The sequence below is a fragment of the Cololabis saira genome, chromosome 24 (assembly GCF_033807715.1).
Source record: "Cololabis saira isolate AMF1-May2022 chromosome 24, fColSai1.1, whole genome shotgun sequence".
Taxonomy (NCBI): Eukaryota; Metazoa; Chordata; class Actinopteri; order Beloniformes; family Belonidae; genus Cololabis; species Cololabis saira.
Window position 1 is genome coordinate 16256597 of NC_084610.1, and position 22771 is coordinate 16279367.

General features: G+C 39.1%; 1 protein-coding gene across 1 annotated transcript; it reads left to right on the top strand.

Moving 5' to 3' along the window:
- The first annotated feature begins 2470 nt into the window (after nucleotides 1-2470).
- On the top strand, nucleotides 2471-20952 carry LOC133424903 (lysosomal acid phosphatase-like). The gene is made up of 13 exons (XM_061715484.1): nucleotides 2471-2609; nucleotides 4845-4940; nucleotides 9370-9456; nucleotides 9566-9626; nucleotides 10472-10563; nucleotides 10645-10743; nucleotides 11629-11718; nucleotides 15067-15150; nucleotides 16677-16725; nucleotides 18296-18384; nucleotides 18463-18569; nucleotides 18656-18831; nucleotides 20097-20952. Exons 1-13 carry the CDS (start codon nucleotides 2523-2525, stop codon nucleotides 20240-20242), a joined length of 1263 nt encoding a protein of 420 aa, XP_061571468.1. The 5' UTR covers nucleotides 2471-2522; the 3' UTR covers nucleotides 20243-20952.
- Nucleotides 20953-22771: the final 1819 nt, after the last annotated feature.

Sequence of the window (22771 nt, forward strand, 5' to 3'; positions counted from 1 at the left end):
CTTGAAAGGTAATTTGGCTATCATGCTTAGCTATGCTTGCTAAAAATAATATAAATATTTTTTGCCAAAAATAATATAAAGATTTTTTGCATCAATACCCTTATATAGCATAACATTCCCTGTTGTTGGACGCAACTGCGCATGCGTGACTCAAATCGGGTAGCGACTCACATCAGGTAGTGACATGGTGTATCGCCAGAGACCATGGATGTATTATATAACTGGATACTGTACCAAAAATGGCCGCCCATTCATTTCAATGCATTCTGCTCAGCCAGCGCATCCGCCGAAAAAATCTCGGACTTCCTGGTTTACTTCCTGGTACACGGGCCCATAGAGCATGCGCAGTTGAGTCACCTCCCATGATGCTCTGGGGCCTCCCATCATGCCCCGGGGCAATGAGAACGAGTATTAATATAATATGTATTCAAATAATATATTAATTCATGTATATTATTACATGTATAGCATCACATATATGATTAATGTATTAATATAATATAATTACATAATATATATTAATATAAAACATCCGTGGAATGCACGGACACGGCTGTGACGTCATCCGTGACGTCACGCCCAGAAAGAGACTTTTCTTTGACTTTTCTGGCCGTTATAAAACATTTTTGACGGATATAAAGTCCATGACTTAAAAATATAGAAGACAAAGATTAGTAATTGCCGGTGATTACAGCTGGAGGTGTCCTGTGAACAGTTTTAGAGGCTTCTCTTTTACTATTGCGGTCTATGGGAAAAAAGCTTTCTGGGCCCCATGGGATTTTTTGTTGCAGTACCGCGGCTGGCCACTGGAAAAAATCGGCGTGCCTGCTGAGCGCGAGACTGGGGGGCTGCCAGAGACGTTCAATAAACGAGACAGCCATGGGGACAGCCCACTACGGTTGGGTTTCCTGTATCTGTGTCACGTGACTGCCACGCCCCTTTAGGAGACCGGAAGTAGGTCCTGAGTCTATTGAGTCGTATGGGAAAAGTGAACGTGAGGACAGATTATTACCAATTCCTTCGCCCCATAGTAACCTAAGTAAATATGCGGCCCATTTTTCAAAAGTCACAAACCTTCTGAACATTCTGACACCAAAATGGCAATTTTCAGACCGACAGATTAGGAGAAAATCTCCTAATCAGTCAAATCTCTTTGTTTGAGACCTGTCTCTCTCTGAGCAACACACTCTCGCGAGATTTGGCTCTCATCGTTTTCCCATCGGATAAAATTAAGTTTAAAACTAAAATAAAACTTGCTTCTTTGCTTAATAATACTGTTATTTTTATTATTTAAGTCTTTTTGGAAGACAGGAGACAGGAAGTGAGGTCAGAGGGGTGACCACGCCCACTTAGGAGACAGGAAGTGAGGTCAGAGGGGTGACCACGCCCACTTAGGAGACCGGAAATGTATACCATTTCATACCATTGGCAGTAACGGTAATGCACTATCTTCTGTATAGAGGATCTTTGGTATCGCGTCATTCAGGCAGCCAATCAGCACAGTGCCTCATTATCATAGCCTCCCCGCCCACTCAGAATCCTGCATAGATAATGAAGTTAGAGAATGGGAAGATAAAGACATGGCTCAGAGGCTGAATTTCTAATTTATTTAGCAAAAACAATCAAAAGCTTGTTTTTAAGACATTCAAGGCCTGTCTTACAGGAGCTTGAGGCAAGAATAAGAAATTAGACTCATTAGCGCCACGACGACCGCCGGGGGTACTGCAGCCAACAGTGAAGCCGGCACGGGAGAACGGGGAGAACGCACATGCAGCGTCATGTGACGTCACATCCACAGGACAGCGCGGGAAATTCGGGCCCAGAATTGCAGCACATTTTGCAGCACACAGCCTGTTCAAGGCAACGGAGAGATACGCTAGAGGGCTCATTCTTTTGGGTTTGGAACGCTTCATCTGACATTATTACTAAAAAAATTAAAACGTATACAATTTTTTTTCATAAATCCTGCCTCAAGCTCCTTTAAAATAGGTATTAGATGCCATAATAGGTCCCCTTTAAAAAAAAGCTTCAACTGACATTTTGTGGCGCGGCTCCCATGACAACGAGGGCGGGCACTGATTGGTTGTACGCTCGCTTCCGTTTAAATTAACATTGACCTTTCAAAAATAAAATCTACAATAAGCAAGTGTGCCTTTATATTGAGTAAAAAGTGCAGGTGTGCACGCAAATATATTAAAGTTTTAAAAATGTTATATCAGAGACTTGTTGTTATACACCTTTATGGCGTTTCCTCCCCTTACAGCTGTATTTTCTGTACAACTATCAGCTACTTTTACGCTGGAACTTCCGGTCCTGTGGGCTGGTGATATCGGCTCAAGCCTGATTTATGGTTCCGCGTTACATCGACGCAGAGCTTACGCCGTAGGGTACAGCGTAGCCTGCGTTGGTGTAACGCGGTGTAACGCGGAACCATAAATCAGGCTTCAGCCGGACACTTCGCTGTTCCCCTGCAGCGGCGTCTCTCACCAGGATTGCTCAGCCGTCCAGTCACCGAGGAGAACATGGTGTCCGCCGCCGTGTTTCTGTTCCTTTCCTTGTCCTGCTGCGGACAGGTAGCTGCAGAAAGACAGCTGGCCTACGTGACCGTGGTGAGTAAAATCCACATCTACATCCGCGACGCCAATGCTCCGCCAAACCCCATTCAACATTTTTCAAATTGTTGCGTTTTCTTCTCCTACTTGCAAAATACACATTTCTCTGGATACACAACAAGTCTTTTGAAATCTTTGAGGTCCTGCAGTAAATTCGGCATAAAAATAACCCATTGGAGATGACCTTATTTTAAAGAAAGTACTTGTTTTTGTAGTCTTGGCTATTGAAACGTTCAGGGTTCCTACGGGGGCTGGAAATCCTTGAAAGTGCTTGAAAGTGCTTGAATTTCAATGTTGTGTTTTCAAGGCCTGAAAAGTGCTTGAATTTTAGTTTAAGTGCTTGAAATTATAACTCTGTCATTCACAAAATTGAGATCAGACTGCATGGTTTGGATATTACTTTACATTGACACTTTACACTGTATATTTACACTTTACACTGTCACTTTACACTGTATATTTACACTTTACACTGTCACTTTACACTGTATATTTACACTTTACACTGTATATTTTATTTAAACCACAGTCACTCTATTGTACATTTTTTCTGACATTCCTATATTTATATATTTTTTTGTAAATTTTTTCTTTGCACATTTCTTGTACATATGAGACATGCCCCACTTATCTGTTTATTTTATTTTATTTTTAGTTTTCATTATCCTATTTGATACCTTCAACGTTTTGCTGCTCAGTTGCCTTGAAATTTGAAGTTTTTCTGAATCTGAATTACAAGGAGAAATAGAATCAGTAAGATGAAACATAACTAGATGTTTACAGCATGATACAATGTACACAATTGTGATTTAAAAGGCGGAAAACATAATTATGAGTATATATATTCCTTAGATATTTTACCCCAGCGATAAGGTGCTTGAAAATTTTGAAAATGACCCTTGAAAGTGCTTGAATTTTACCTTGAAAAATGTGTAGGAACCCTGAACGTTGCCTTGGAGGGCTAACAACTAACCTTTACTCTTTTATTGGGCTTTAATCAATATCTTCTCCAACACGTTCTTGCTTCAATAAGGACACAACCCGCCAGATAGCTGGAAACTTGGACATTTTAGTTGCATTACCTGTCTGACCTTCCAGCTTTGAGCAGCTTTCACAGAAACACTGCCATGTGTTGTTCCTCCCGTGACACCAGCTCTTCTTCCACACTGCATGAAAGGAACACTTCTACTTCCATTTGGGTGTCTTTGATTACTTTCTATTCAAGCCCCTCAGATAAGAAGCATTTGAGAGTTGGAGGATGACAAACTTGAGTTTGGAAAACTTTCTAATCCCTTTTTCTTCCATCATGAGAGAAAAGGGATGTGAGAATTCAAATATATTTGAGCCCAACGAGCAGCTAATGTGTGAAATCAATCAGTTTCAGGCTAAAAGCTCAGCATTGATTTATTTTATCTTATTTTGGACTGATTCTGCAACTGTCTTGAAGTTACCTAACACACATGGTCTTCTTGCTGCATTTATTCTCAGAAATAGTTCCCTTCCTGAGGGCCGTGAATGGTTCCTGGAGCAGAGCAGATTAGGACTCGGAAAGGGATAATCCACCCTACAAATAGTGTTTACACACTACATTATTTTGGTTGTTATGGATGTCTCTGTCATGCGTGACGAGTTTCACTTCTGGTGAGAAAACCAAGAAACCACAATTCTTTCTCAGTGGTTGGAGAATCGAGAATTTGAACCGTTTTATATAGATATTTGTTGCAGTTGTAACTGCACCCAGCAATAATAGGAGGTAATGAACTGATATTAATATAAATACAATGTCCTCTTATATTTATAAACCAGCAGTTGAAAAATCTAGCTGTGTAAAATTCATTTTTTAAATAGATTTTTTTTTATGTTTTCAGGATTAGTCTGCAGAAACTGGTTTCAGTGTTTCATATCTGATGTTTTCAGGAGCTGAAAAAAAAAACCTTTGAAGTTTACAATCAGCTGACTGGATGTTATAACCACTGCTGAGTCAGCTAAAGACAAAACAAAGGTTTCCGCGGGAGTAGACTTTAAAGACGTATCACTGTTTGCATTTGTTTATCAGACTGCCTTGATTAATTTAGCAGATCCGTTACCGTTGCAGTCAAATAATCACCACAATGCATCATGTTTATCTTTAAATACATAATCTAAAGACTTTCTTCATGCCATAATGAAACTTCAGTAAAAGGGAAAAGTTGGTTGCATGATGCCAAATCATCTGTTCTTTCTGCGTTTCAGTTGTTTCGTCATGGTGACAGATCGCCGGTCAAAGCCTACCCCACTGACCCGTATCAGGAGGCCGACTGGCCGCAAGGCTTCGGACAGCTTTCACAGGTATCACCACTGTCTCACTTTGTAACTTTTAAAGGAGTTTATCCAAGATTTGCTGCAGGAAATCCATTGTTTGATCCTAAATCCCACCTGAGGTTTTTAAGGGTGCACTCACGCTAGTTGGGTTCTGCCGTGCTGTGCCCAGTAGGGATGGGAATCAAGAACCGGTTCTTGTTCGGAACCGGTTCCCAGTGTTTCAGTTCCTTGGAATCGTTTGCATATTTTTCGAATGATTCTCTTTTTGGATTAGTTGAGCATGAATGACGTCATCACGCATGTTGCGTAACGTGCGTAAGCCAGCAGTCGATAGTAAATATGGCGCCCAAACGCTCAAAAGTCTGGTTCCATTTCAGTAAAAAAGACGACATCACGCTAACTTGCAATATTTGCTAAGTGAATATTTCGTCAAAGGGAGGAAATTCTACCAACATGCAAAAACATTTGCGCACACAGCAGCAATAATGATCAAGGAATGTTGCGTTTTCCAGAAGCATCAGCAACGTTAGCATGTCCTTGGCTAATAATACTGCAGGTAACTAATTAACTAGTGAACACTCCCTATCATTGTTGTCCTTTTTTTCCAAATGGGTAGACTAGCGATAAGGGAATTGTTAAAGAACCGAATCGGTACGCAGAATCCAAAATGGAATTGGAATCTTAAAAATCGTATCAATTCCCATCTCTAGTGCTCAGGCACATCAAACTCCCGATTCGCCCTCTGGCTCACGTTGGCTTTTAAATACAACCTTTTTTTTTTCTAGTCTTCCTGCTGAGATACAGAACACACATTTTTGATTATATCTAGATTAGGCCTCGCTGCTGTTGACTGATTGTCACAAGGAACCGTCCCGTCCATACATCATGCGTACACGCCCTGTCCCTTTTACGGGTAGAGGCCAGGCACACACACCTCTTCCATCTAGAAGTCAGTCATGTTTGGAGACAGTGGCCACGGTTACATTATGTTTTTTAATTCTAAATTAATTATTCTGAATTAAATAATTCAGAATTAAACTATTTTCCTTCGAGTTTACATGGAAATAGTAATTCCGAATTGAGGTTTACATGGAAAACACGTTTGATTGGCTTTATCCAATTCCGCTTAAGGTCTGTGGGTTGGGAAGGTTCTGATTGGATAGGGGGGCGGACCGGAAGTTACTCTTGATCACCGTTTAATGCGTGCTGCCATCTTGAAACTTTGTTTCGAAAACAAGCCCAGCGTGGAATATAATGGAGACAGACGGGCGAGGGAACGAGCAGTGCAGAAAGACCAGAATTAATTTAAAGAGGAATGAGTGTATTCATGATCGCGGAATTATTCTATTCGGATTTAAAATTGGAATAAACCAGCCGCTTACTTCGGAATTAAGTTTAATTCGGAATGGCCATTTTCATTTGGAATTAGGTGTTTACATGGTAATTTTTACTCATTTTAAATCGGATTTAATTTTAATTCTGAATTAAAGAGGAATTAAACTTCTAACGTGAGTATTTTTTCCACGTAGTTACCAACCAGAGCCATAATTCAGCAGAGCACACGCATACAGTGTCGTTTTACAGCCTCATTGTATCTAGTTTGGTTTATGATGCATTATAACCCTTCAAGCTCCCTCTAGTTCTGTTTATAACAGTTTCTGTAAACAGTGCAAACTCAGTTTCAAATGCTTCATCATGTGCAATGAACAACTATGCACATAAAGACTTGTGTGCAAAGCATTAAAAATTAATCATTTTTCAGTTATTGGATAATCTACATTATCAGCCGGGCAGCTGCTGTTGATGACAGCTGATTGTTGCAGTGACACCCAGACGGGGTTGGACGTTTCTGCAGAGTGCTGCGGTTATGGCACTGGTGAAGTGCGCCTTCAGTTTAACATGAATGCAAGTTGCCAATAAAACCACCCCACACCATCACACCTCCTCCTCCATGCCTCAACAGAGGGAACCACAGATCTAAACCCCATGTGTTCATTATTTCCTGTGTGTAGAGTGGAATTAACACAAATAAATAGATAAAAACAGGTGGTAAAAGGACACATGGACTGAAAAATGGAGCTGTTAAAGTAAGAAAGACCCCATCTACAACAGTCTTGCTCATATTATTTTACTCTTATTATTTTCATACTTTAATATTCAATTTCATTCTTTAAATGTAATTTCATTGTATTAATTAAAATTTGTAATTCGTAAATGTAATTAAGGTTAAAAAGAATATTCATGTTAAAATTAATTCATGTTAAAAATAATAATTCATGTTAAAAATACATGCAGTAATGGTTAAGCATCAGTTGAAGGTGAGACAATTTATGTCAAAATGCATTAAAATGTTAAAAAAGAAGTGAAATTCATACTTACCTGAAACATGCTAAAAACAGGCCGACAATAAATATTAAAACGAAGTGAAATTCATACTTACCTGACAACATGCTAAAATAATTGACAAATGGGTAACTTTATTTGCAATTTAATGTTAAGGTTTGGGTTTCACAGTATTTATTTATTTAGGTGTTTATTTTATGGTATTTTATGCACTTATCTCGTATTTTGTATGCTTATTTCCTATTATAATAATTGGAATTATGTACAGAATGTAAGCATTTTCTTTTTGTGTGTTTTGATTGAAAGGTTTTTCACCTAATGGCAAAAAATGGATTATGCACCTTGGAAATAAAAGAAAGAAAAGGAAAAGCTGTCTGGTCATTGAGTGGATTCCAGTTAAAAGACTCTCGGTAGATGACATCCCTTTCAAGTGGGGAAAATTTGCATGGCAAAAAACCTGAGAAACTTGACAATCTTACTTTTTTCATACAAATGCAACAAAAGTTACAATTTGTGAATATTTAAAATGAGCAGTGAAAGTTGTGAATGTTAAAGTAAAGTTCCCAGGTCTCAGTGAGAGCGTAGCAGCAGCGTGTCAGGGCATGCACCCTCGACAGGATCCCTGACCACATGACACAACCACCTCAACTGCCTTTGATAAAGAGGAACAGTGTCTGTCCAGGCTCCGCCCACGTAACTTATCTCCTCACTCTGTCCCCGAGTGAGTTTCTCTGAGAAGAAACCTCCTGATTGTCCCATGCTGACCGTCACGTCTGCCTTTTCAAAGTGTGGAAACTGATTGAAATAAAACAAAGATGTGCATTAATAAGTGTTTTTGCACGAAAGTGGCTCCATTAAACATGTGAGATACTTTATTGTCCACTTCTCATGCATGCAAACTATCAGCACTATGCAGATCAGTCATTTGCATCTACTTTGAATGCATTTAATGTTTTATTTTGAAGCGTTAATACTCGGCTCAAGTGTGCACGTGAGTTCGCTGGAGTGTCGCGGTCACCTCCATGATGTGTGTTTTCTTTTTTTTTTTTCTTTTTATCTTTTATTTGGAAAAGCCTTGATTACACAGATGCAGATTTACATAGCGTCAAAATCACTTCAAGTAAGTTAACATAATTGGCATGACATTTTGTAGAACTTCCCAGAATTTTCTTTGTAAAATATTTAAATGGAACATGGAAAGCTTCTCATCTTAAATATTACATACAGAAAATTACACACAAAGCAGAATGAGTACAGATTGTGCTGTAGATTATGTAAGGGATGATGCCCGACGAGGTGTACATTATCATGAATATACATCCATATATTTTTGATAATGTCCATTATCCCGCTTACACCACAATCACTTACCAAAAAACATAAATATTAAATCAGTAATTCATGCTTTAATGTGTTTTCAGTTTAAATCATTAGTTTTATAACAAGCCACAGCTGAGCGGACTATTTAATCTCTCATCTGTAGTTGGAACCTGGTAAGCTACAAAGTTTTTTTTAACAGGCCATAACTCAGTTTCCTTGGTAACGGGAGATATTCTAGTCCGCTCAGCTCCGCTCGGCTATTTTCTTTTCTCTCTTCTGCACCCAGTCATCAAAATTGTTAAATTCACCAAATAAATTAAAAGAAATGACAAAATCACTCATGTCTCCGTCCTGCGGTAGCCGGCTCTTCTTCTCTGAATCTCTGTTGCCATGGTTACCACCTGGCAGTTGATCCAGCGCAATGATATTAAAGTTATCAGGCAATTTGAGCGAACTTGTTTTCTAGGTGTCGGTTATGAGTCATCATCTACACCTGCCGGGCCAATCAGAATAGAGTATTCACACAGACCGTAGTATAAATCAATATATCCTATTACAAAACACATTTTGATCCCACTCCTTATTTTTGTCAAGTTAGCAAAAGTCAGACCTAATAGGTTTTATGTTCTCAGTCCACTCAGACCACATCTGGTAAAATTTCTCCTTCTCCATTTTTAGAGAGAATGACAACTTTTCCATTAGATATATTTCCTATATTATTCCTATCCATTCATCTATAGTGGGGGATTCAGGTTTTAACCACCTCCTTGTAACAGCTGACGTGTGTTTTCAGGAGGGGATGAGGCAGCACTTCGAGCTGGGCCAGTTTCTGAGGACCCGATACCAGAACTTCCTCAATGAATCCTACGATCGACACGAGGTGAGAGATCGGTTCTGCTTCTTGGCTTTTACGTCTCATGACAAATAAACCAAGAAGCTGCGAGGCTAAATGATTCGTGTTTGTATCTTTTTTGTTTGTTTTGAATCAGATTTCAGTTCGCAGTACAGACTACGATCGAACCCTGATGAGCGCTGAGGCCAACCTCGCAGGTCTGAGCACTTCCCGTCCCTCTACCCACAATGCTTCATTTCTAGGGCTGGGGATCGATTCAAATGTCAAGAATTGATTTGATTCTGATTTTTAAGATTCAGAATCGATTATCAAGATTTGATCCGGTTCGATTCCGATATTGATTTGGGTTAGTGTTATTAAAACTGTTTTTTGAGCTGTTGCATGAATTATATGACTGTAGTTATGCAAAATATTACTACTAGTATTATATTAAGATTAAACAGCAAGTATTGGCAGCTAATGATGCTGTAAGGACCAATCACCTCCCAGAAAGCTGGTATAACTGCTTTCAGAAACATCTTGGGGGTCAGAATTATCAAACAGATCCAGGGAGGAAACAGAGACGGATGAAATCGGTTTTATTTTTTCCCACATTCCGTTTTTATTTGTTCCATTTTCGGTCTATTTTGTTTTTTAATTTTTGAGCATTTGGTTTTTAGCATTTTTTGCAAATGTAACCCCAAGACAGTATATAAAGTAATGAAATATAGACAATTTATGCAATTATAACCTAACACTTTAATGTTTTCATACCTTTAAACATACAGTATTTAAAGGCCAAAACATGGCACCAGTTATTCTCGTGTCCAACAAAACATTCCTTTTTTGGGGACAAACACAAAAATAACCAAAAGTTGTAATGTAATGATGGTAAAAAAAAATACATAAATCAAAAAAAATCAAAAAAAAAATCGATCTTTAGACATATGAATCGATTTTAAGGAATTAATATGAGAATCGATTTAGAATTGGGAAATCTATTTTTTCAACACCATTTTTTAATTTCTGAGGGCCCGACAACATTGTGTCTCTCATCCTCCAGGCCTCTACCCCCCCAGCGGTCAGCAGGTGTTCACGCCCGACCTGAAGTGGCAGCCCATACCGGTCCACACGGTGCCGCAGAGCCAGGAGAGGGTTGGTGAAACGGAGATGATTTTATCAGGACTCCTTTTGTTTATGTTTGAACCGTATTGATGTCATATGTTTGTTTTTCAGCTCCTCTCGTTTCCTTTGGGAGACTGTCCCCGCTACCGTCAGCTGATGAATGAAACTGAACACACAGAAGAGTTCATCAATGTTACCACCATGTACCAGGTAGCCTCTACTCTGCTTTTTGTTCTGCTCTACTCTACTCTACCCTCCTGAGACCCCAACAAAATTGAGCGATGCATTTTTGAGTCATTCTAGTTATTTGGGATTATTAGAACCTAAGAAGTGTAAAAAAGAAGTATTATCAATATACCTGTTGTAGTTTTCCTAAAAAGTGATGTCCTCTTATGAGGATGTTAGGAATTCATTTTACAAAATGGACAAAATATACACAATGACAAAATCACGGTGTGGCAACAAAGAACCCTTTATTTATCAAACTAACTGAACATAAGAGAAAAAAGTGCAAATAAATATCTGTTGTTCAGAAGGAATCACACATTGTTTCCAGTGTGAGTTACTCTCCTAAAAAACAATGAAAAAAACATTTCACATGCTCAGAGATCTTTCAGTGCATATTTTTTTGACAAAGCTGGTATCAATTTTGAACAGATTTTCTTCTCTGTGACTTATTTTAACATCATTTTAATTTTGAACACTACAACAATCCCCACACTCCAGTATTCATTTGAACTGATCATTCTTTCATCAGATCAGAACATGCTTCCTGTTTACTCCGCTACTCGAGAGCCATCACTAGCTGAATGAACTGATCTTTATTACTATGACTATCCTTAATATGTTTGTTTTTAATATTATTATTATTCTTTATTACCATGTCTATTACTTTCACATCCCAACCTTGTGAATGAGAATTTGAAGTCCACTCAGTCTGTGTTGGAGGTAGATTTTGGGGATTTCTAACTACATCTTTTCCAGATTATTTTTAATCACATAATATGTCTCTGCATATTTCATTGTCTTCTATATTAAATTAAAGGAAAATACAGTTTCCTTAATTAACATTTCTTCCCTCTTTTCTCTCTTCAGGATATTATAAACCTGGTGAGGAATAAAACGGGACTCAAGAAAACCACCGTGGAATCCGTGTGGAGCGTATATGACACACTCTTCTGTGAGGTACACACACACACACACACACACACACACACACAGATGATGGACATATTTGTCTTCTAGTCTTTTGAACATATTTATCTGCCTGTTACGGACCAAATTTCAGCGTTTTGTGCTCGTGATTCTGCGTTTGGATATTTTGGCAAGTAGTTGTTTCAGAAACACTCCTGTTAAGCTACAGTTTCACATTTATTTCTACTGTATTTAAATAGATTTAACCTTTTAGTGTATTGCTCCTTTAATTTTGATAATGATAAACTATCATAAATGTCAAGAGTGGTTAAAGCCTTAAACAGCTGTGAGCCCAATCTTAATGCTGCCCCCCAGTGGTCTGGACTGGTTGTGCTACATAGCATCCCTTTAAACTTATCAAATATAGGCCTGTGTTGAAAAAAAATCGGTTTTCCAATTCTAATTCGATTCTTATATTAATTCCTAAAAATCGATTTATTTGTCTAAAGATTGATTTATTTTTTTTTGTATTTTTTTTTTTTCCCCCCATCATTACATTGCAAATTTTGGTATTTTTTGGTTTATGACCAAAAAAGGATGTTTTGTTGGACACGAGAATAACTAGTGCCGTGTTTTTGCCTTTAAATATGTTTAAAATGATAATTGCACACATTGTCTATATTTCATTACTTTATATATTGTCTTGTTACATTTGCATAAAATGCTAAAAACCAAATTCTCAAAAATTAAAAACCGAAATAGACTGAAAATGTAAAAACAGAATGTGGGAAAAAATCAAACCGATTTCCTACGCCTCTGTTTGCTGCCCTGGATCTGTTTGATAATTCTGACCCACACGATGTTTCTGAAAGCAGTTCTATCAGCATTCTGGGAGGTGATTGGTCCTTACAGCATCATTAGCTGCAATACTTGCTGTTGAATCTCAATATAATACTAGTATTAATAGGTTGCATAACTACAGTCATATAATTCATGCAACAGCTCAAACATTTTTAATAAAACTAACCCGACTGAGGCAGTAGCTGGGGAGGCGGTAGGACTGGAGGAGTGTATCCGGGGGTTGTGGGGATGCAGGGTTTTTATTTGATTATTAGTTTCTTTTTTTTTGACTATTCTACCTTGAGTAATTTTTTTTTTTTTTTTTTTTTTGGATGGTGGTATGTTTTCCTTCCTGTTTTGATACCTTTGTGATTGCAGAGAGCACTTGTTTGTTGTTCAATGTCTGTTTCATTTTGATAAAAATCAATAAAAATCTATTTAAAAAAAAAAAATCAATAAAACGAACTCAAATTGATATCGGAATCGGATCAAATCAAATCTTGATAATCGATTTTGAATGTTAAGAATTGGAATCGAATCGATCTTGACATTTGAGTCGATCCTCAGCCCTAATCAAATACATGCAAATGTTTGGGCCCCTCTAAAAATTGTATGTCCGGGAACAGTTTGGAGAACAGTGTTACACCCTCATTCAAAGTCCAGCCATGAAGAGAAAAAACCTCTGCACACCAATAGAAGGATGTGAGAAATGAGCGAGGGCTTTTCTAAGGGTGTAATAAAGAATTGCTGCCTACAAGAGGAATGGTGTTCAGGGTTGAGAGCAGGCTGACGGTTCACTGTTGGGAGCGTTGGGAATGTCGGTAAACATCTGTCCCTCGCAGCGTGACTCTGAAACCACAGATCAGTGCTGGCTCTGTCAGTGAGAAAATGAAATCTGTGCATGAATGTGACGCTTGGCATGTTGCACACGTGGCTCTGAGCTTAAAGTCATGTTGCAGGCTTAAAAATCCCACAAGCCGCCCACTTAGAAACTGCATGGCAGCCACCTTACACTGGTATTGGAGATGGGATTAAATCCATGTGAATCGTGTTTTGTTTAGTGCACAGCTTCAATGTTGATAGGCCATATTTTACTTTTGTGTTTTGTGTTTGTACGGAAGAGTATTAGGGCCATGCAGGAGAAAAAATATTTGAGAGGGGAAGACTTTCTTTTTATTGTGCAAGTCAAAATGTCAAGAAAAAAGTCAAAATGTTGAGAAAAAAGTTGTAATGTCGAGATTAATGTTGAAATACAATTTCAAGAATAAAGTTGAAATTTCGTGAATGAAGTCGAAATACATTTAGACTTTTTTCTCAATTGTATTTCAACATTATTCTCAACATTTCGACTTTTTTCTCGAAGTGCATAATGAAAAATAAATCTTCCTCGTCTAAAATATTATTTTTCTCCTGCCTGGCCCTAATACTCTTCCGTACTGTATGTGTTTGTGTCTGCATGCATGTATGTATGTATGTATGTATGTATGTATGTATGTATGTATGTATGTATGTATGTATGTATGTATGTATGTATGTATGTATGTATGTATGTATGTATGTATGTATGTATGTATGTATGTATGTATGTATGTATGTATGTATGTGTACAGGACTGTCTCAGAAAATTAAAATATTGTGATAAAGTTCTTTATTTTCTGTAATACAATTAAAAGAACAAAAATGTCATACATTCTGGATTCATTACAAATCAACTGAAATATTGCAGGCCTTTTATTATTTTAATATTGCTGATTATGGTTTACAGTTTAAGATTAAGATTCCCAGAATATTCTAATTTTTTGAGATAGGATATTTGAGTTTTCTTAAACTGTAAGCCATGATCAGCAATATTAAAATAATAAAAGGCTTGCAATATTTCAGTTGATTTGTAATGAATCCAGAATGTATGACATTTTTGTAATTGCATTACAGAAAATCACAATATTCTAATTTTCTGAGACAGTCCTGTATATACCTATGTGCATGTTAACTTGCTCTATTCATCAATGTTCTGTTTTATTTATTTATTTTTTTTCATTAAATTTTCCAATTCTGTTGGTTAGGTGACAACCTGTTCAGGGGATGGGAGGGCAGGGGTGTTAAAATATAAAAATGAGCATTGTAATCCTTTTGTCTGTATCCATGTGCTGTGCTATTAATGCTCAATAATAAATAAAATTATAAAAAAAAAAAAAAGAAAATCCAACAAGCCTTTGTTAGAATGTGCAACAATCCAAACAGAGAGGTTGCCTTTTAAATGAGGAAAAGAGCTTTCTTGAAATGCTAAACCATATTTTGACCTGTGTTGCTTTTCAAAGTGTCAGACATGTGATTTAAGGGTGTCTAAACTTTTCCACGCCGCTGCACGGCCGGGTCACCGGGCCGCAAAATAATTCGGCGCCGGGGTGTGAAAAAGCTGCAAACACAGTCTCTAGTGAGAGGGCGGAGGCTCCGCCCAGATAACACCCACCCGACGAGACGCTCCGCTTCCCCCTCAGAGAATCTGTTTTTCTTCTCTTTGGTGAAAAACACGTTGTTTTTGTTGTTTTCTGTTCTCAGTCGCGTCACAACAAGTCGGCTCCTGACTGGGTGACCCCCGCCGTCATGGAGAAGCTCAAAACACTCAAGGACTTCGGCTTCCAGGTAAGAGCCGCCGGCCGGCGTGTCTCAGTTTTAGTCACGTTTGATTGTTTTATTTAGAATCCCCATTATTTAATTAATTTATTTTTTTTATTTAACCTTTATTTAACCAGGTCGGCCCCGTTTAGATACCATGACCTCTTTTTCAAGGGAAGCCTGGCCAAGACAGCAGTCATTAAAACATTAAAAGGGCAACAATTAAAAACAGACACCACCAACTCACTCGATAAAATAAATAAATAAAATACTCAACACTCAACAAGATAAATAAAAATGTGTGCTAGGTTAAAACACAAGATGAAGAATTTACATTAAAACAACAGTGATGAGATCCTTCAGATTTAGTGTCTTCTGTAGGGAGTTCCAGGATCCCATTAGCAACAGCATCAGCTATTCTTCCTGGGGTCCGACATACACACAAATTAACACTTAATACATAACAGACAAACATTATACATGACAAACTATAATAGACACAATTCCCTTAGTCACAAACAACACAGGAAAACTAAATCACCATCATTCTCAGACATAAATGCATAGAAATTAAATCAAATAAAACGCCTTCATAAACAATAGGGCTTGGTCGCCAAGTTGCATTCTGGGACGCGGTGGCCATGTTGGCAGCCTTGTGAGTGTAAACAAACAGCAGTGTAATAGCACAAAATAAAGCGTTTCCCCACAACAAAAGGACCATATAGCGTTTAATTTAAAAATATCATAGTAGCGTGGTTTCCTTACCTGTCAGAGGACACGTCCCCCACAGCTGCAGCTGTCAAACCCTTCACCCTGGACGAAACTCGCATTACGGAAGTCGCTGATGTGAGCGACTTCAGGGACATAAAGACGCACAGCCGGCAAAAATAAGCGTCTAAAATTAAAAAGTTTGGCTCCTCTGCAGTGTTTTTTGTTTTTTTGCTGGTTGGTTTACTTTTTGGTCTCCGGGTGAGAGTTTCTGTTTGTGCGCCGACGCCAGCAGGAGCTGCACGGAGTCAATGAACTCTGCAGGTTTCACACAGGTGTTTCTGAGCAAGATCTCAAACCCGCAACCCCCGGAGACGAGGCCTTTTAAAGTGCACGTTCATGTAAGACGGAACAGGGAAAAAAAAACGTCTGGCATAGCCAGAGATAATATTAAAGGGTAAAAGTCCTGCAGCTGAGGTTAAGAGGGCAGTAGGCTGGGGCTTCTCACTTGTGTTCTTAGTGTTTATTTATTATTAGCGATTACAAGTAAGACACAACGAAGAGGGAGCACGTCTGTAAACAGTGAAGAGCAGCTATGGAAGCTTCCAACATGGCGGCTCCGCCAAGTGATGACGTCAAGACGACCAAGCCCTATACCTGTCTGAAATGACCTTATCTTACAATTCTTGACCATTTTTCACCTTTATTGTGATAAGGTTTACACTACCTGTAATTCTATTCAAACTTCATTCTGTTCCTTCCAAATGTCAAATCATAATTCATTAAATTTTAAAAGATATTGTTACTGGGGAAGTTTCTACAAATCTGATGTCAAATTGCTGCAGGTCACATTCGGGGTCCACAAGCAACAAGAGAAGAGCCGGCTGCAGGGGGGTAAGTGTGTCTGTGGTTTATTTTGAGAAACTGTTTTCACTTCTTGTCTGTTAGTCTGGTTTTTCTTCTCTTCTCTGCTTTTCACCTGTCATATCCTGTTCAGCCCTGCAGCGAGCTGCTAAATTGAATTTGGAGTCTAGGAAAACTCATGACGGACTCCGCGTTCAGTGAAGTTCAGGCTTGTGCGAAATTACTAAGGATTGTCAACTCGGCCTGGTTTCTTTTCCATAACAATTCAGCACCTGGAGCAGAAGTAGGAGGTTGGAGTGAAGCTGCTGTGTCGTATTTGATTTGATTCTGATCTAAACAAAGAAGACAACACTAAAGATGTAGAACCTGGAGGAGATGATAGATGTGCTGCTGGGTCTGTGGATTGTGTTCCATATCAAGTTAAAAAATGAGAGTGAGAGAAGCTTCAAGCTGCAACGCTTTTTAATTTTTTTAGTTTGTCTCTGCGCTGCTGAAAAGTCAGCTGGAGCCGTGAGCAGCTATGAAGAGACAGATCTCCTGGTGGATCTGGTCGTTCCTTATCGCCCGTCTAGATCCCTTTTTAATTCTCTCCTCAGCCACCAGGTTTATGAACATCTGCACCTCAGAGTTGGATCATGAAACAGACTTTTGCTGCCGTTGCCTGTTGAATAAAATGAACAAGAAGCCGTCAGAGTCGCTCTTTCTCTGATTTCCACATCCTGACTCAGACGTCTGACTCTGTAGTGTGATGATGTCAGATACAGCCGACTCACTTGGAACCTCGACAGAGTAGTTACAGAAAAGTATCTACTCTGCACGTTAGACCCCTGGTGGAAAAGAACCAAACCGAGTGGAGCTGAGCCGAGCTGAGTAGGTACTAGTGGAAATGTGCTATAAGACCATCCAGTCGTTGAGGCTGAAGCTCGGCTGAAACTGGCTCATCGTCACACGGAGGAAGATGAGCCAGAAATGATTTAGAGCAAGACCGGAGCGCAGGTGAAAAGCAGAGGTCAGGGCTGCGTGCACACCGGAGTGTTTTGATTCCAGCAGACCTGCTTGTAGTCACTTCAGTCCTGTGAACACAACATAACCCAACAGTACCAGAACATCTCTGATAACATCGTGTTTATGCTTCTGGTGTTCACTTTCCTCTTCCTCTACCAAGAACCAATGCACTAAAGAGGCTACAACGTATAGAGCAGTAACACATTGGAATAACCTGCCACCGCATTTAACCATGATAAACAATAAAGCTAGATTCAAAAATAAATGAAGAAAAGCAGTACTTGGCAAGGAAGTCAGTTTTAGTTAGTTGGTTTATTCTGAAATTCTTGGTTTATTCTGAAATTTTTGTTTTTTTCTGAGTGTGTAAAATGGAATATTTTTTGTTGTTTGGTTCTGGCTGGTTTCAACAATTTAAGGGTTGAATTCCATTACGTCTCAAATCATTTTAGTTTAGATTTAGTTATGTTTTAACTGTAAGGATTGTATTTTATTGTTTTATGTGTGCAGTGTTGGTCCCCAGGAAGAATATTCTTCACTGCAGTGAGGACTAATGGGGATCTGTAATAAATAAATGCTGTTTCTGTTTCTCCTTCAGGGCTGCTGCTGGGGGAAATAGTGAAGAATCTGTCCAAGATGGCGGGTCCGGGTCCGGCGTCGCGGCTCAGGCTGATGATGCTCTCAGCGGTGAGGCGCTTCACCACACTTGTGTTAAACACGCACTGTTAAAGTCAAACCTGAGCTTAACGCGGGTCCGTTCCACAGCACGACACCACGGTGGCGGCTCTGCAGGCCAGCCTGAACGTGTTCAGCGGCCAGCAGCCTCCGTACGCCTCCTGCCACATCATCGAGCTGCACAGGGACGACAACGGGTACGAAGCTCCTATTTAAAGTTGCATTTGGATGCAGAACCAGGCTCATTAGAACAGCAGAAAGTAGCGTCTGTGTGTCCCGGCAGGTCCGCCTGGGTGTCCATGTTCTACCGGAACGACAGCTCCGTACCTCCGTACCAGCTGCAGCTGCCGGGATGCTCCCCGGACTGCCCCCTGGAGGACTTTGTGAGGATTACTAAGCTCTCCATCTCCGACGACAGGGACAAGGAGTGTCAGGTGCCTTCCAACGGGAGAGATAAAGGTGAGACACACACACACACACACTACGGAAGAGTATTAGGGCCATGCAGGAGAAAAAAATATTTGAGAGGGGAAGATTTTTTTTTTATTGTACAAATGTCGAGATTAATGTTGAAGTACAATTTCGAGAAAAAAGTCAAAATGTTGAGAAAAAAGTCGAAATGTCGAGAATAAAGTTGAAATACAATTAGGTAAATAAAGTGGAAATGTCTCCTCTGGCCCATCAAATCCAGTTAGCAGAGCGACTGACAGCTATGCAGCAGCAGCCGTAACTAACTAACTAACTTACATCCTTGGAGTGGAATGTTAAGGGGACGTTTCTGAAGTTATGCAACTGCATATGTGTGATATGTGTTTCAAATCAATATTGTAAAGCCAATTCAACTTTATTCCTGAAATTGTACTTCAACATTAATCTCGACATTTGGACTTTTTTCTCGACATTTCAACTTTTTTGCGTCATTTCGACTTTTTTCTCGACGTTTTGACTTTTTTCTTGAAATTGTACTTCAACATTAATCTAGACTTTTTTCTCGACATTTCAACTTTTTTGCGTCATTTCGACTTTTTTCTCGACGTTTTGACTTTTTTCTCGAAATTGTACTTCAACATTAATCTCGACATTTCGACTTTTTTCTCGACATTTGGACTTTTTTCTCGACTTTTCAACTTTTTTGCGTCATTTCGACTTTTTTCTCGACGTTTTGACTTTTCTCGAAATTGTACTTCAACATTAATCTAGACTTTTTTCTCGACATTTCGACTTTTTTCTCTGCGTTTTGACTTTTTTCTCGAAATTGTACTTCAACATTAATCTCGACATTTCGACTTTTTTCTCGACATTTCGACTTTTTTCTCGACATTTCGACTTTTTCTCGAAATTGTACTTCAACATTAATCTAGACTTTTTCTCGACATTTCGACTTTTTTCTCTACATTTAGACTTTTTTCTGGAAATTGTACGTCAACATTAATCTCGACATTTCGACTTTTTTCTCGAAGTGCATAATAAAAAAAAAAAATCTTCCTCCTCTAAACTATTATTTTTCTCCTGCTTGGCCCTAATACTCTTCGGTACACACACACACACACACACACACACACACACACACACACACACACACACACACACACACACACACACACACACACACACACACACACACACACACACACACACACACACACACACACACACACACACACCTGTTGAGATGAATAGGAAGGGATTGGTTCCATCATTTGAATGCTTCTCGTTGTCTCCAGAGGTCATCGTGAGCCTGGCTCTGTCCAGCTGTCTACTGGTGGCCTTCATCGCCCTCCTGCTCGGCGTCATCTGCTGGAGGAAGGAGCCGGTGAGCAGTCGAGGCTACCAGCACGTCATCAACCAGGAGGCCGGGGAGGAGTCCTGACAGACACACAGACTTCTCCCCCAGAGATCCAAGCGGCTGCCGTCCTGGGACAGCAGCGACGACGACCAGCTCTGAACTCTGACCCTCGGAGAGCAGCGGCGCCGGGGACGGCTGTCCGTCCCAGGCCCAAGACCAAAACGCCTTAAACATTTTTACTACAGGGGTCTTTTTGTGGGGGGTTAGTCTTTCTGTTTCACCTCTTTCAGGCCCGTCTGGTACGGAAGAGTATTAAAGCCATGCAGGAGAAATAATATTTGAGAGGGGAAGATTTGTTTTTATTGTGCACTTCGAGAAAAAAGTCAAAATGTTGAAATACAATTTTGAGAAAAATGTCGAGATTAATGTTGAAATACAATTTCGTGAATAAAGTTGAAATTTTGAGAATAAAGTTGAAATACATTTCGACTTTTTTCGAAATTGTACTTCAACATTATTCTCGACATTTCGACTTTTTTCTCGAAGTGCATAATGAAAAAAAAATCTTCCTCCTCTAAAATATTATTTTTATTTTTCTCCTGCCTGGCCCTGATACTCTTCCGTACGTCTGGATATCTGTACATATTAATTAAAACAATTATATTTGATAATGGTTGAAATTGTAATAAGAGAATTTCTGAAACACTGGAAAATTACAGAAGTGAAAATCCTCTTGTGTATTTTGAACTCTGTCCTTCACGTGCGGTCCAGAGATATTATTATTATTATTATTATTATTAGGGACAGGAGAGCAGGAAACCTTCACTCTGATGCGTCTCAGAGGACGAGCTCGCTGAAGAAGGCTTCTTTTATCGTCTTGAACGTTTGTTTGCACATCGCCGTCATCACTGTGCTCAGATGGACGAGGTGGTTGGACCCTTCGCTTCCTCCAGCTCTTTGTCTTCAATCTTTTTTTTTTTGTGATCAAATGTTTTTATATTTAAATTTTTTTTTATTATAAACGGTGGCATCCACAATGATGTCAAACAAACTTTATACACATATTTTCACTCCCTTCCAAACCCACCACTCGGACCTAAGCATTCGATGAAAACAATTAATAAGGAAAAAAATTATAGTACAACAAAAAAAAGGACAAAATAAGACAAATGCAAAACATATCAGAAACTGGACAAGGATAGCTGCACTATACTTTCAGGAACCATTTCTTTAGTGTCTTCAATCTTTTTTAATGGTTAAGGAAACAGTTTCTGATTTTAAGGTGTGTTTTGTTTTTTTTCTTCTTCTTTTTGGCTCCAATTAGTGATAATTAAGAGTCTCATTTCAAAAGCGCGTCATTGAGGAGCAGTGACGTTGTGCCTCCAGTAAGGGCGGGAACCTTCCTGACTCCAGCAGAATCTCTGAACAGACCTGGGGGTTCTGGTGGTCCGGACCGGCAGCCGTACAGTCAAAGAGACTGACACCTCTGAAATTCCTTGGAGAAGACAAGTCCTTATTTTTTTCCATTTGTAACATTAAATCAGTGTTTGCTTCTGACTCTTTGGTCCATAATAAAAGAACATTGCAGAGATGACGGCGCCTTTGAAAAGGAATATTTTGTTCACTTTGGAAGAGTATTAGGGCCAGGCAGGAGAAAAATAAAAATATTTTGAAGGGGGAAGATTTTTTTTCATTATGGACAGAAAAAAGTCAATGTTGGAAAAAAAAGTTGAAATGTTGAGGAAAATGTCGAGATTAATGTTGAAATACAATTTCGAGAAAAAAAGTAAATGTATTTCAACTTTATTCATGAAATTTCAACTTTATTCTTTCAATTTTTTTATTATGCACCTCGAGAAAAAAGTCAAAATGTCGATTAATGTTGAAATACAATTGAGAAAAAAGTCAAAATGTCGAGAAAAAAGTCAAAATGTCGAGATTAATGTTGAAATACAATTGCAAGAATAAAGTCGAAGTTTCGCTTTTTTTCCTCAACATCGAAATTGTACTTCATTAATTACTTCATTACTTCATTAATCTTGACATTTCAACTTTTTTCCTCAACATTTCGACTTTTTTCTCGAAGTGCATAATGAAAAAAAAAAAAATCTTCCTCTAAAATATTTAAATTTTTCTCCTGCCTGGCCCTAATGCTCTTCCGTAAACGTTTTAGAGCCGATGAAAGAAAAGTATCTCCGTTAAGAGATTCTGGGTTTGATTCGGCGTTGATCTCCGCTGAGACCCAGACCCAGACCCGGGCGTGTCTCACCGTCGGGGTCCTTGACCTTCACCTTTCCATCAGTGATGTAGACGCAGGAAGCTCCAGCTGGGTCTCGTCAGTCATGAACTCCCAGTAACGTTGTGGCTGTTTAACTTGTGTGTGAGTAAACTGGACTCCAGCTTGTGAGGGTGTTTGGTGTTGGTGGAGCCATCAGGGTTTCCCTCCACGGGTCAAAGGTCAACAGCTGGGCCTGGCAGGGACAGGCTTGGACTGGGATCTAGTGTCTCCTTCTGACCAACGGGTTGCACTTCCTGCTGCAGCATCAACACTATGGAGCCAAATCAAGGCCAAAAGTTTTGCAAATTTGAAAATAAAATTGTAATGGAAAAACT

Excerpts from the sequence above, each read along its gene's own strand:
- LOC133424903 (XM_061715484.1), top strand. The coding sequence starts at position 2,523 with ATGGTGTCCGCCGCCGTGTTTCTGTTCCTTTCCTTGTCCTGCTGCGGA. Across the intron at positions 4,941-9,369 it reads GCTTCGGACAGCTTTCACAG|GAGGGGATGAGGCAGCACTT; the intron begins GTATCACCACTG and ends GTGTGTTTTCAG. Across the intron at positions 18,570-18,655 it reads CTGCACAGGGACGACAACGG|GTCCGCCTGGGTGTCCATGT; the intron begins GTACGAAGCTCC and ends GTGTCCCGGCAG.